Raw genomic sequence first — 13,058 nt, forward strand, 5'->3', positions numbered from 1 at the left:
CTCTCAGGGTCCTTACACATCCTTTTTTTTTTTTTTTTAATGTTTGTTTATTTTTGAGGGGGAAGGGGCAAAGAGAGTGAGACAGAGGATCTGAGGCAGGCTCCAGCTGACAGCAGAAAGTGTGATGCAGGGGCTCCAACCCACCAATCATGAGATTATGACCTAAGCAGAGGTCAGAAGCTTAACCGACTGAGCCACCACCAACTGAGCCACCCAGGTGCCCCAGGTTCCTCATACATCCTAAAGTTGCTTTTACTTCAGGGCTTTGCACCTGTTCCCCGTGCCTGGAATACTCTTACTCCTCCAGGCCTCAGTTCAAGTCACCTCAGCGAGGCCTCCCTTGCCCATTTAATCCAGAACGGTCCCAGCTCCTACCCCAAGTCATTTTTCATCACAGCTTCCTGATTGTTTCTTTCTGGCTGTTTATTTCAGTTTATAATTACCGGGCACATTTACTTGTCTATAGTCAGTCCTGCCCACCAGATGGAGCACAGGGTGCCAGGACCTCAGCTATTTCACTGCCAGTTCTCCGATGGTTGGTTCAGAGGCGGTACTCAATAAAGGTAGGTTGAAATGGATGATTTTATTCACAGAAGTGATGGTCAACTTTGAGACAATATGGACTAGTCTACCAGTCTAGCCCTCATGCACCAGGCAAGGCTTAGCAGGAGAGAGTAGCCACAGCCACGTGCCTAGACCAGCCTACCCGTCTCACTTCCAGCAGATGATGATGTTGGGGTCATTTTCCAGTCGTTCATCAAGTTCATGGTAGCTCATGCCTGTTTGGGACAGTGCAGGTGAGGTGAGTAACCTTGGTTTGACCACCCTGCCCTGCCCCCATCTCAGCTGCCCTGCCTGCCCCCACCTGTCTTGCAACAGATTTCATCGTAGCTGTGGCAGCCTGTGTAAAGCCGGGCAGGGTGGCTCCGTTCCTCCCGAGACACCCGCACTGGATACTTCTGTAGTCGCCGGATGAGGTTCTTCATAAGCCCAAACTGGATAAGCTTCCTGGGGTGGGGTTGAGGGAGAGAGGGGTGATGCCCTGGCCAGGACTTCCTCCAGCCAGGCCAACTCTTTCCTGCAGTTTCCCCTCCGATTTTGTTTCAGTGATCAGACTGGCCTCCAAACGCATCATCTCCAGAAAGCCTGCCTGGACTAGCAGTGCGACATGATTCTGCTCACTGGGAATCTCCTGATTCCTCTCAAACCCAGGGCTCCAGAGAGATATAGAGTATCTGCCTTCAGACAAACCCCTCATGCCCCTGGGAATCCCCTTCTGACCTTTCATCAACGCGCTGCAGCTGCTGGGGGTGGCGGCCAATGAGGTCTCTCACAGTAGTGCCAGGGCTCAGGCTGCAGTACAGCTGGAACACATCCCGGAGACTGGCCCTCTTGTGCCCTGTGGGCACCAGGGGTCAGATCTGCTTGAAGCTCCGCCCTCCTCAAGATGGCCTCCCCCAGAGCCCGCCACTACCTTGCTTGGTCACATAGGATAAACACGCCTCCTGCAGGGACTTGTCATCTACCAGGTCCTGGACCTTGGGTGTCGGGCAGTACACATTGGAATACTGGAGGGTAGCAGGAGGCACAGTGGGCTGAGTGAGGGGCTTGGAAGTCTGACACAGCCCCAGTCTGGCCAAGCCACATGATCCACTCTCTGCTTAATCAGACCCTAGACTCACCTACCTGGAGTATGGACACCAGTGTCACAACGCCATAATACCTGGGGGAAGATAGTTGTGCTCAGTTTCTGAGGACCATGCCTTCCCAGCTCCCACACTAAAGGTCCCGGGGCTCTTCCCTGGCTAGCAATCCTGTCCTGAATGTAATTGTTGTCTCACTTACAGTAAGTTCTGGATGGCGATGCGCACCAGGTTTAACTCCACATCTGCCTCTGCTGAGATCTTCTGGACGTGGCGGAAGCCATCAATATAGGGCAGGATCTGGGTAGGGCAGGACAGGGTCAGTAGGGGTGGGATGAGGACAGGGCTGTGGCCAGCCCTATGTGATGATACCCAGGCAGGGCTAGCACACCTGTTGTGTGGTGAGGTCCCACTGTGAGTTGAAGAAATCCTCCTTGTCTTTGGTAAAGACAGGCACATCATACTCCTGGGCCACAGGAGGGTCAGGCCGCTGCTCAATCACCTTCAAGTGGATGGTGTTGGACTCATCTGCAGGGGACCCACCCAAATCTTCAGTGTCATCTCCTTTAAAAGGCCCTCAATTACCCTTCAGTCCTTCCAAAAGCCCTTGATGCAGATGGGTGGCTGTGGGTAGGGCCAATCTCCCCACTCCCCCCATTTTAAGTAAACTCTACGCCCATCATGGGGCTTGAACTCACAACCCTCAGATCAAGACTCATATACTCTACTGACTGACCCAGCTAGGCACCCCTAATATTCCCCTTTCATGGAAGAAGAGATAGGTCCAGAGAGGGAAGGGAACATGCCCAAGGAGCATGAGGCATGGTCTTCACATCCCAAATCCCAACATGCACTGGACCTTGGACATCAACTCAGCTCATGGCTATTTACTGGCCACCAATTTGTTCATGAGTCTTGTCCATGGCTGGGCTTGCCTTCCCTTGCCATGTTCCTGTTCCTCCTCTACCCCTCTGCTGTCCTTGCAAAGGCTGGGCCATACCAATGGGCAGAGTGCACCGGCCTGAGGCATTTAGCTCCTCCAGCAAGATGGTCATGATGGGCACCAACTTCTGCTTGCTCTCCTCTGTTGACACGAAGCTGCTCTCTAGCTGGATGGAGCATGGACAACATGGTGGGCAAACTCTGGGACCCCTGGCCAGCATTTTGCCCTGGCAGATTCCCAGGTCTGGAGGGCTTTGGAAACATTTGTCTGCCTGCCCATCCACTCAAGCCCATTGTGTTGCAGACCTCCAGTGTGGTCAGGTAGCCAGCCAGCTTTTTGACGATGGGCTCAAGGGCACAGGTCTTGGCCTGGGCATCACACACGAAGCCTAGGTTGAAGAGCAGGGCATTGCGGCTGTACTTCTTGTGCTCGATACATACAGGGCAGCCGATCAGTTTCTTCTCCATGGCTGTGCTGAATGGGGGGAACAGGTGGGAACAGAGTCAGGCTCTTCCTGCTCCCAAACTTGTCTACTCCTCCTGGGATATCCCCCTCTTTCCCCACTAGGGCCTCACACAGTGATAAGTTTGTTCTGCAGCTCTGGCTTGGTGATGATGTACACTTGGACTGTATCAAACAGCTCCCGGGAGATGAAGTCTTCAGGGACCTGGGGAGGGAAGTGGCAAGAGGCCCTTTAGTGGACCTTGGGACTAGGTAGAGTACCTTGGGGGACCCTCAGGGCCCAAGCCCTCTTGTCCAGCATTTCACCTCTCTCCTATGCATCCAGGCCTACAACTCCTTTGTGTTTCCAAACACACGCCAGGTTCTCACCTGCCTCCTGGCTTCTGCATATGCTGTTTCCCCTACCTGGCACACTCTCTTCTTTATCTAAATTCCTAAGCACCCAGGGATATTACTGGACCAAGCACCCCTGCCTCTATTGGGAACTGGCACCTCTTCTGGGTCTCCACAGCTCGATTTCCCACAATCACTGTCTATGGGAGGTTTGTTTGCTCTGCCACTCTGGGAGCCTGGGACCTGGGTCTGAGTATTCTTTCGGTTCAGATTCTCCACAAATGAAGGAGTGGTGTGCCCGCGGGCAGCACGGGGCATGGAAATCCACCGCTTCCACGCTGCCTGCTTGAGCTTCTGAGAGCGACCCTCTCCCCGTCCCCCTCTGTCCCCGGCCCCGCGAGTCCGGATGGCACCTGATAGGTGATCTTGGGTCCCAGCGTGGGGTGGAACTCGCTGAAGAATATGCATTCTATACGGCAGCCGCTGCCCATGGCGCCAGAAGAGCCCAGGTCTGTAGTCTCTGGCGCCTGGACCCCTGCGAACACCCGTCGGGAAAAGTCCGAAGGCCTAGATGGTCTGATCAGGCACGCCTGCGCACTCACACACCCATCAAGCTGTCTGCTTAACGGCGCCTGCGCAGCACGACGGAGAGGTGTGGCTGGGGGATCGCGGTTGGGGTTGCGGGGGGGGGGGGGGGGGGGGGAAAGCCTGTCTCAGGAAGTCCCGGGTAGGTAGACGTCGCACCCGGAAGTGAAGGGGCTCCGCGACGGAGCGGCAGTGCGCGCGGCAGGGGCTTGAGTATTCCTGCTTTCTCGGGAAGAAACCACCGCGTCGGGTCAGCGCTGCGGGTGAGACAGGCGAGTCCCTAGCGTGTAGGGGCAGCATGCCAGCGGCACGTAGGGAGACCGTGAGCGAAGGGATTCAGGCTGTAAGTTGGTCCGCAGATGGGAACTACAATATCCGTAGTGCTTCACGCGCTTCCTGCTGGCGCCCCCAGCCGGCGAAGGCGTGATGCACGCTGGGATTTGTAGTCTACTACACGGCCTTACGCGTCCTACCTGGAAGGTGGGCCAGTGATCAGTGTCAGTTCAGGTGCTGGGTACACGCTGACAGGCCGCCAGCCCTCTACTGTTACTGGTGCCTGTCTTGGTACTGCCCCTTCCTACCTTAACTTCTTAGAAGAGTAGCATTCCTGTCCTGCAACTCTTGCTTCATTGTGAGGAGTGGACAGCAGGCACCTGAGACCCTTTCTCATTCTACTACGCTTTCAGGCTCCAGCCACTGGCCTGGCTGACCATGGCCCTTTCTGTGGAGACCGAATCGCACATCTACCGAGCTCTGCGCACTGCCTCTGGGGCTGCTGCCCACCTTGTGGCCCTGGGCTTTACCATCTTTGTGGCTGTGCTTGCCAGGCCTGGCTCCAGTAAGTAGAATTCATAGTTGATTTATGGGAAGGAAAGTGCCCCTTCTCCTGGGGATCAGGAGCAATAGGAAGCCTTGGGACTGACTCCTGGGAAAGGCTTGGTTGGCTGGGGGACATCCTATGCTGGAGGAATAAATGGGGAGGAGGTGAGGTGAGTGTGGGGGCTCTGTTTGGCCAGAGTACCTGACTTTTCTTTCCTTGTCTTGGTGCTCCACTTGGCTGCCTTGTGTGAAGTGCTAGAAGAAGGAGGGAGGCCTGGCAGAGGAGTGGCCAAGCATGGCCTCTGCTCCAGGGAGGGACCAGGAAGCAAGGATAGGTATGGGGTAAGCTTGTTGCAGTAGGAGGGGTCTTAGTATTTTGGCCGCACTTCCTTGGGCGATGTGCTGCCCATTTCCCTCTGTAGGAATCAGTGTGGCTGGGTTCCACTTGCCTCCACCTCTCAAAGCCTCCTCTTCATTCCAGGTCTGTTCTCCTGGCATCCCACGCTCATGTCTCTGGCTGTAAGTAGTGGGCCTGGCCAGCTCTTAAGGGTGGGAGGGAGCATAGGTACAGGTGGTAGCTCTGGCAGCCTCTGAATCCTTATGGATCCTTAGTATCTCTTTGGAGGGATGGAATGTGGGATTGGAGAAGTTGCATGCTCCAACACCTGCCTGTAGTGTATATACCAGACTTGAACCATAGTGTTCAAAACCTAGGGCAAATTTGTCTAAATACAAAATGAAGCTTCATCTACCTCCAGGCAGCTTGGAAAATGAGTTTTAGGTGTACCTGTGTTACTTTTTACCTTAATTTATTGTGATGCATCGAATTTTCCCTGAAAAAGTGCACCCATGTGGCCAGCTCTTGCCAAGAAATTGTATCCAGCCCTGTGTCAGGGAAACAAAGCTTGTGAATCATTTATAACTGCCACATCTCAAACCTCGTTTTGCTGGGTAATACAGCAGACATGATATTTCAAAATAGCACCTAGGAAGAAATGTGGAGAGGTACAAACTTCTTGCCAGTTACTCAGGGCAGATATTCTGTCCCTGATAAGCTCCCCACTCTTGCCCCAAATGGATACTCTTGTCATTGGGTAGAGAATAGAGAAGGGGAATCTGCCCACAGTGACTGGCAGCTTAGAAAGTTATCTAAAGCTCTTTGTCCTTTCGCTGGGCAGCACCCTGACTTAGTTTCCCATCCCTGTTTCCCCAGTTCTCTTTCCTGATGACCGAGGCACTGCTGGTGTTCTCTCCTGAGAGTTCGCTGCTGCGCTCCCTCTCACGGAAGGGCCGAGCACGCTGCCACTGGGTACTGCAGCTGCTGGCCCTACTGTGTGCACTGCTGGGCCTAGGTCTTGTCATCCTCCACAAGGAACAGCTTGGCAAGGCCCACCTAGCCACGTGGCATGGACGGGCGGGGCTGATAGCTGTGCTGTGGGCGGGGTTGCAGTGCTCAGGTGGGGTGGCGCTGCTCTACCCTAAACTGCTGCCCCGCTGGCCCCTGACTAAGCTCAAGCTATACCATGCCACTTCTGGGCTAGTGGGCTACCTTCTGGGTAGTGCCAGCCTCTTGCTGGGCATGTGCTCGCTCTGGTTCACCGCCACAGTCACTGGTGGGGTCTGGTACCTCGCTGTGCTATGCCCTGTCATTACCAGTCTGGTCATCATGAGTCAGGTGAGCAACGCCTACCTGTACCGCAAAAGGATCCAGCCATGAACTCTTCCCAGCCTAGAAGCCTGGATTTGCCCCTCAGTGTAGTAGCGGGGGCTGGGCCTCCTAGACTCTCTCAGCTGACTAAGTCATGAGGACACCTCAGGCACTGGGCAGTCTAGAGTAGGAGTCTTGTATATGACATTTTTGCTTGCTCCTCATGGTGGAGTGCTTCCCCTTTTCTTCTGTCCTGTCCCAGAGGAGCTTATGGATGATGTCTGGATGAAGTTGGGGTTGCAAACCTACTTCCCCAGCAACTCAACTCACACTTGTACTGGTATGTCTAGAAATTACAGGAGAGAAAAAAGCAAAATAAAAAAGAATGACTGAAAAGACCGCATGGCAGGAATAGCTTAGAGTTGGGGATAGTTCTCGCTAATGCTGTCAGCCTGAAGTAATAGGCAGGTGGGCAAGATGGGGACCCCTGTCTCTGGCTGCTCACTGAGGGGCTGAAGCTCTCCCAGCACATGAGCTCTGAGGGTCTGGCTGCTGAGCCTCCTGTGCCACCCAGGGCCCTAGAGCTGTCGCTGTGAGTGGCACAGCTGTGTGTCCTTTCACTCCTCTGGCTGCATACTGTGCTGGCATTGCCAAACTGCTGGTTAGATGTGGACAGTGACACGGTGGGAGCTGGGATGGGCTGTTTCCACAGGTGTCAAGCACTGATCACTGTCTAGGGGGTGAGCCATCGATAAGAACGCTCTTTATGACAGAGAGGTCCTCAACCATCTGATCCTCTGGGCAGGGCATTCCTCACTGGGAATCGGAGGAAGAGAAAATGAGTAACAGTGGCAGGGGGAGTGGGGGCAATAAGCTTCTTACTCAGCTAGAGTTGCCAGGGAGACCAAGCCCTTGAACCTAGAGTAAAGTTCCTAACTTGAAGTTGAACTGGTTGAGGGGGCTGCACAAGGTGGTCTGATAGAGCCTAGGAGCCATACCTCAAAGAACTGCTTTATTGATACTGCGAGGCTGGGCTTCTTTGCCCACTCAAGTGGTCCTGTAGAAAATACTTGGGAGCCGTGGCTCTTCTGGCCAAGAAGCAGCCATAGCCACAGCAGAGGGAATCAGAATTTTCACATGAACATAAGTCTTTCTGAGGGTGGCAGGAATGTGCAGCCCTGCACTGGCTGGACCCCCAGAACGGTTTTGGCAAATCCTTGCCTTGGCTCAGGGCTCTTGGCAACCAGTATCAGGCATGAGGGTTGGCCTGGGAGTTGTGGCACCACTGTCCCTGCAGCCACTTGCTTGGGGCTGTCTGCTGAGGTACAGTCTTACCTCAGATGGCCCAGGCTGGCTGATGCTTTAGAGGCCCCATGCCTGGCATAGTGGTTGTCTGGAGTTGGAACCAGGTAGCAAGAGTCCTGGGTAGTGTTGGCGAGAAATAGCAGAAGGCTGTGGAGATCCCCAGCAGGCCTTCTTCCTTCTCAGAGCAGTTGGTGCCCTGGAGTAGCTGAGAGGTGTCAAGGGGAGAGGAGGAGAGGAGGCGCCTACACTCAAGGTGGTCTGGAGTTACAGCTTCGGGGGAGCTGCCTCGAAGGTGATCAGGCTGGATTCTGGGGCAGCCCCCTTCCCTGGAAGCATGGGGGCCTTGTCTGAGGGTAGGGGGCTATCCACCTTGGCCCCTGCCTCCTCTTCATCGTCGTCCATGCTTGGCCAGACGGACTGGTCCTCCACTCTCTTCAGCCGCTCATTGAGGGCCTTCAGGGCCAGTTGCCTGGAGCCAGAGGAAAGATGACAAGTCACTTGGCTCATGCCCTGTACTCTTACCCCATGAAGCTGACTCCTCCTACCACCCAGACTTCTCTTCTGTGTATTCCCCTTCACCACGCAGGGCCCAGGGCTCCCCAGGGACTGGACAGGGCCTCTTCTGCCATCAGGAGAAGTTCCCAAAGGCTGCGGTGCTTTCCCTTCACAGCCAGGGCACCTTTAGGCTGAGAAGGCCAGCAGGGTGTCTGCCAGACTGCCCATGAGGCCAGTCCCACAAATTATTTTGAGGGTGGTACCTAAGCATGGGCAGAGCTGGTACCCCAAGAAAGATGGGTGGAAGGAATCTCTGAAAACATGGGAGTTTCTGCCTGGGCACTGGTATCACATCCAAGGAGAGGGTTATTACTTCTTCCTCTCTCCTCAGGGGTGTTTTGAGTCTCCTGGCAAGGATCTGTGGGGAATGCTGGGACGTAAGCACCTACCCTGTATCTCAACCTGGGAAGCAGGGCCAACTTGGGCCAGCCCATCCCTCCAGACTCTAACGTTCTCATTCCCAGAATAATCCCCAAAGCCACCTGTATTAGAGCAGGGACACACGAAGTCCTTGCAGAAAGAGGAGGAGGAACAGCCCATTTGGAGGAACACAGGCCAAACCTACTGGTTCCACTGGATAAACCCTTTTGGACCTCACTCGGGAGGAGGTGGGAGAGTTGACTAGAAGGTATACACATGCACTTGGGACCCTGGTCTACCAGGAGGTGGAATGGCCATGCTGCCAGACGAAACTTACCCTAGCGGTCACTCTGAAACCCTGGTGCCTCAACCTGTCTGTGTTACAAGCATGGGGGACAGCCTGTTCTAGCCTTCCAAGTTCCAGCAGAAAACCAAAACCTCCACCATGCCAGGGAACATGACAGGAAAGGCGACAAGAACACGGGCACAGAAAACCTTAGCACAATTCCACCCTCTCCTCCAGCCTGACATGCAAATTGGCATCAACAGGACAGTCCTTCCCTGTGCTACCCAGGTTTCCATCCTGGAGACTGCCTTGTCAATTCTGTCTAAATCCTGCCAACGTAGAGAGGTAGTGGCATGCTAGGCACTTTAGTATGAGGGTCAAAGATAGGAAACCCTGTCTCTTCACTACTAGTAGCCATTTGGTTTTGGGAATGGTATGCTGCCAGATGTCCAACTGGTTGGAGTAGTGATAACCATAAGGCTAGACCAAGAACCCACATCCTGACAACCTTCCCTATCCCAACCTGCCGTTTTCTTGGTCCTGAGCAGAGGAGTGTTGAAACGCCAGCCAACCTTAACAATCAAAGACCTCCCACTAAAAGAGGACTCACCACCGTGTCTTGGCCCCACCTGCAGAGCTGAGGACAACTCAGTTTCTACCAGGCACAGCCCTCTTGGACCCATCTCCTACACTGGGTAAAGTGAAGGCAGACCTCAGTCTTTAAAATCCATCAGCCATAGGAGACAAAACTGTAGGGCCCACAGTTATGCCCCCCAGAAGACCTTGTGTGCTTTTCAACATCCACCACCTTAGGCCTTAATAATCTGTGGCCGTTCCCCAGCTGGAAACCCCTTCAAGAAAGCCCCACAGCCCCAGTGGAGAGTAAGCAAGGGATAACTTTTCAGCTGAATTTACAAAACTGCCTGCCAAGAATTTATTTCACAGGTGAGCAAAAGCAGAAGCCAAGAGGAGGAACAGAACCTGCTCCAAGTTTCACTACTAAAGTAACTGCCACAAAAACAAAACAAAAGCCAAAAGCAAAAACAAACCCCTCAACAATAATGTTGGAAATGGAGCTGTTACCACTCTGGTGAGTCTACAGACCTGGGAGAGAGAGCGCCAGAGAGTTGGATTAAACAAAGATCTGCCCTGCCCTACGGTGCATTCAGTGAATAATTCATCTGGGGCTCCAGATAGTGTAGATGGCTTGGTTTACAGGTAATGAAAAGGCTGTCTCCACTCCCTGTGTGGTCAGTAGGCTCCGCAGTGGGTCACATGGTCTGTCCCCTGGGGCTGGTGACATATACGTGCTAGAGGGACGGGGTGTAGTGCTTCAAGCTTCCCTCTCAATAAAATAAATGGCAGAGAAGCACAGCATATGAATTTTTAAGGCCCAGGAAGAGGACATGGTTCAGCATTTTGAAATTGGGGTGGCCCACACTGCCTCTTAAGAATCTCAGGTCTCTTTCTCTGTTCCTCCCTCACAGGGGAAAAAGGACCTGCAAGTTGTCTAGTGTCTAGGTTTTTATGAGATGAGTTTCTGAGATATCAGGATTATGTGTATCTGGTCTTCCGTTAACCCCTCACACAGTATCAGAGGACACGGGGCATTTCTTGAGACTTGTTAAGTGGCCTGAGTGGTATGAAAGGCAACTTTCACTCCTTAATGTTGGAAAGCACCTACTGGAGCCGAGACTCCTATCTGCTGAGTATCTCAAGACCACAAACTGGATTTTATCTCTTTTTGAGTCGCCCCAACACCTGACCCTTGGCTGCCAGCCAACATACAGCAAGTGTAACAGACGATATGGGACTTGATCAATAAATACTCTCCTAGTTCAACAAAGTTTTGGAATACTCCACAGTACCTTCTCCGTTCTGCGTCTTGAGGGTCTGTGCCTGGGAGGCTGATGGTGATGGAAGATGGGGCACCTACATCATAGCGCTTCACTGTCTTCTGGCATATCTTTACCTTCACCAGGAGGCTGTGCACCAAGTTCGCCAACAGCCCCACCACGGGCTGCAGGATCTCAGGGAAGAAGGTGGCAAAAGCAAAGTGATCAGCCATGTCCCCTCGGCCTCGGCTATGGCGCTGATAGAAGCGAAGATACACCCAACTGGAGAGCAGGCCAAAGCCATAGGAGGCCAGTGCTGGGCTCTGGAGCAGCGTGGCCAGCCGCAACAGCAGCAGCAGCCCCAGGAGCAGCATAGGCACCACACTGACACGCACCTGGGGCACACGCAGGACCACACAGTCTCCCATGGTTTGCTTGAGTGCCACCAGGACACCACCTAGGAAGCCCAGGGCTCCATGGATGCGGATAGTGAAAAGGTAGACCAAGTTGAAGGAAGCCATGTAGGTGAGGAGGTAGGCAAAGGCCCCCAAAAGCCCCACTGACACGTTCACCACTGAGAAGAAGATGAGCAGCTCCAAGGCCCCCCAGAGAGGCTCCAGCAAACGTCCAGCCACCACCACCGTGGCAAGGCTGATGGCCACATCCCACACGTGCTGTTCCATCAGCCCATGGGTGGCCAGGGTCCAGATCCAGAAGTTGGGCGGAAAGAGGTAGCCTGGGGTAACCGCCAGGCAGCCCGTGTCGACGGCGAAGGACAGCAGGTAGAGGAAGAGTACTGCCGCGCACAGGGCCTTCACCACCACGCTGGCGCTGGCCAGGATGGCCCCCAAGTGCTGGCGGGCGCCCGGTAGGGCGCGCTGCATCTTCCCGAAGGGCGTCGGTTTGAGGGAAGGGTCTAGTGTGTTAGGGGCCTCCCCGGGGCCTCGCCCCAGTCCGGCCCCGACGGGAGGCCCGGGCCCGGCCTAGTCACTGGCCTATGGCCCCGGGGAAGACTCCACTTCTGGTCGGGTCGGCTCCGGTGCCAAAGGGCCAAGTTGGGCCTGGTCGCGGGGCTGGGGCCTAGGCCCCTCGCCGGGGACCGGAGGGAAGGCCCTGGGAGGCTTCGGCACGCCTGCTTGCCTGCCTGACCTGTGAGCCCCGCGCCGAGCTGACTGGGCTGGCGTTGATCTCAGAGCTCGGCCTGTTCCATCCACTCGGAGGCCCTACGATCTGCGTGGGACTGGTGCCTAATTCTGGGCCCCAGGCAAGTCTCGTCAGCTCCGGCTCAGCCCGGGTCTTGGCTACGACCGTACCTCCTCCCTTCCCAGGCACCGACAAACAGAGGGGCTGCGCTTGCGCGCTCCCGGCCACGGTGGATGACCTTCCGGTTCCGCGGCATGCTGGGACATGGAGTCCTCGGTCGAAGCTGGGGCTGAGCGGAAATCATGTTTCTGGGTAAAACTACAAGTTCCAGGAAGCTGTGCTCCCAGGCCGTTGCGGTTGGTATGAGGAGGGTTTGCTTGGGAGTTGTAGTTCTCAGGACTGTTTCCTCTGGTTGTCGGAAAGTGGGGAAGAGTCAAGAGCTTCACTAACCTGAGGAAAGCAGCGGGTACCTACTTGAGCGGCAGCAAAACTGCAGACACGCGCTTGCTAAATTTCCTGGGAACAGTAGCCCCGTGTATGAACAGCTGAGTACATCTGAGTGTGTCTTTGTGGACAGGGATAAGAATGGTCTTGGTGTGCATACCAGTGTGCGGAAACTCCTGAACTTCCGCAGTCGGGTGGGAATGTCAGACCTAGGTGTATGGGTGTATTGGACCTGACCCAGATTGGAATTCTTGCTCTGCCATTTGGCGGCTGTCCGACACTGGCTAAGTGGCTAAGTCAATTTCATGGACTGTAAAATGGGGATCGTTTTACGGTGAGGGTTCAAGGGGACTGTGGTGTAAAATGCCAGTTCACTCTGGGGGTTCAGTGTGTTGCCCAGGCTGCCCTTGTTACAAGTGCGGTGGAGCTGCGACTTGAACTCACCTCTCTTGCCCCAAAAGGGCAAGGCTGGGCTGCTTTTAGTGACGCTCTTCCCCATCACCGATTTCTTGTTTCTGGCCCTGAGGAAGAGAGGTCTCCTGCATAGACTTGGGGCAGGGTGGCCCAGGGCCCCCACCTTACTGCAGTTGTAGCTTCCAGCAGTTTGGGTCCTGTGCAAATTGTTTTTTTGTGCATTAAGTTACTTTTTAAAAATGTGCGTGTAGCTAAAATAATTATATATGGCAGAACATATATA

General features: G+C 54.4%; 3 protein-coding genes across 6 annotated transcripts; 1 reads left to right on the forward strand and 2 right to left on the reverse strand.

Annotated features, from left to right (window-relative positions):
- Nucleotides 1–563: 563 nt before the first annotated feature.
- Nucleotides 564–4,006, reverse strand: NPRL2 (NPR2 like, GATOR1 complex subunit). Its single transcript, XM_029917637.1, has 11 exons — nucleotides 3,795–4,006; nucleotides 3,162–3,253; nucleotides 2,892–3,060; nucleotides 2,644–2,752; nucleotides 2,035–2,171; nucleotides 1,846–1,943; nucleotides 1,687–1,723; nucleotides 1,475–1,568; nucleotides 1,282–1,399; nucleotides 866–1,008; nucleotides 564–779 (listed from the first exon to the last, which is right to left on the reverse strand). Exons 1-11 carry the CDS (start codon nucleotides 3,870–3,872, stop codon nucleotides 712–714), a joined length of 1,143 nt encoding a protein of 380 aa, XP_029773497.1. The 5' UTR covers nucleotides 3,873–4,006; the 3' UTR covers nucleotides 564–711.
- LOC115274210 (cytochrome b561 domain-containing protein 2) lies at nucleotides 3,866–6,832 on the forward strand. 4 transcript variants are annotated; one of them, XM_029917646.1, is made up of 4 exons: nucleotides 3,866–4,033; nucleotides 4,653–4,804; nucleotides 5,267–5,304; nucleotides 5,999–6,832. In XM_029917646.1, exons 2-4 carry the CDS (start codon nucleotides 4,678–4,680, stop codon nucleotides 6,500–6,502), a joined length of 669 nt encoding a protein of 222 aa, XP_029773506.1. In that variant the 5' UTR covers nucleotides 3,866–4,033; nucleotides 4,653–4,677; the 3' UTR covers nucleotides 6,503–6,832. The 4 variants fall into 4 exon arrangements, with proteins under 4 accessions (XP_029773506.1, XP_029773504.1, XP_029773503.1 ...); XM_029917644.1 differs by lacking the exon at nucleotides 3,866–4,033 and adding an exon at nucleotides 4,104–4,238; XM_029917643.1 differs by lacking the exon at nucleotides 3,866–4,033 and adding an exon at nucleotides 4,105–4,229.
- Nucleotides 6,833–7,428: 596 nt separating this feature from the next.
- TMEM115 (transmembrane protein 115) lies at nucleotides 7,429–12,125 on the reverse strand. Its single transcript, XM_029917638.1, has 2 exons — nucleotides 10,808–12,125; nucleotides 7,429–8,207 (listed from the first exon to the last, which is right to left on the reverse strand). The coding sequence occupies exons 1-2, from the start codon at nucleotides 11,656–11,658 to the stop codon at nucleotides 8,003–8,005; spliced, it is 1,056 nt and encodes a 351-aa protein (XP_029773498.1). The 5' UTR covers nucleotides 11,659–12,125; the 3' UTR covers nucleotides 7,429–8,002.
- Between the last annotated feature and the right edge of the window lie 933 nt (nucleotides 12,126–13,058).

This window comes from Suricata suricatta, chromosome 12, assembly GCF_006229205.1.
Source record: "Suricata suricatta isolate VVHF042 chromosome 12, meerkat_22Aug2017_6uvM2_HiC, whole genome shotgun sequence".
Lineage (NCBI taxonomy): Eukaryota > Metazoa > Chordata > Mammalia > Carnivora > Herpestidae > Suricata > Suricata suricatta.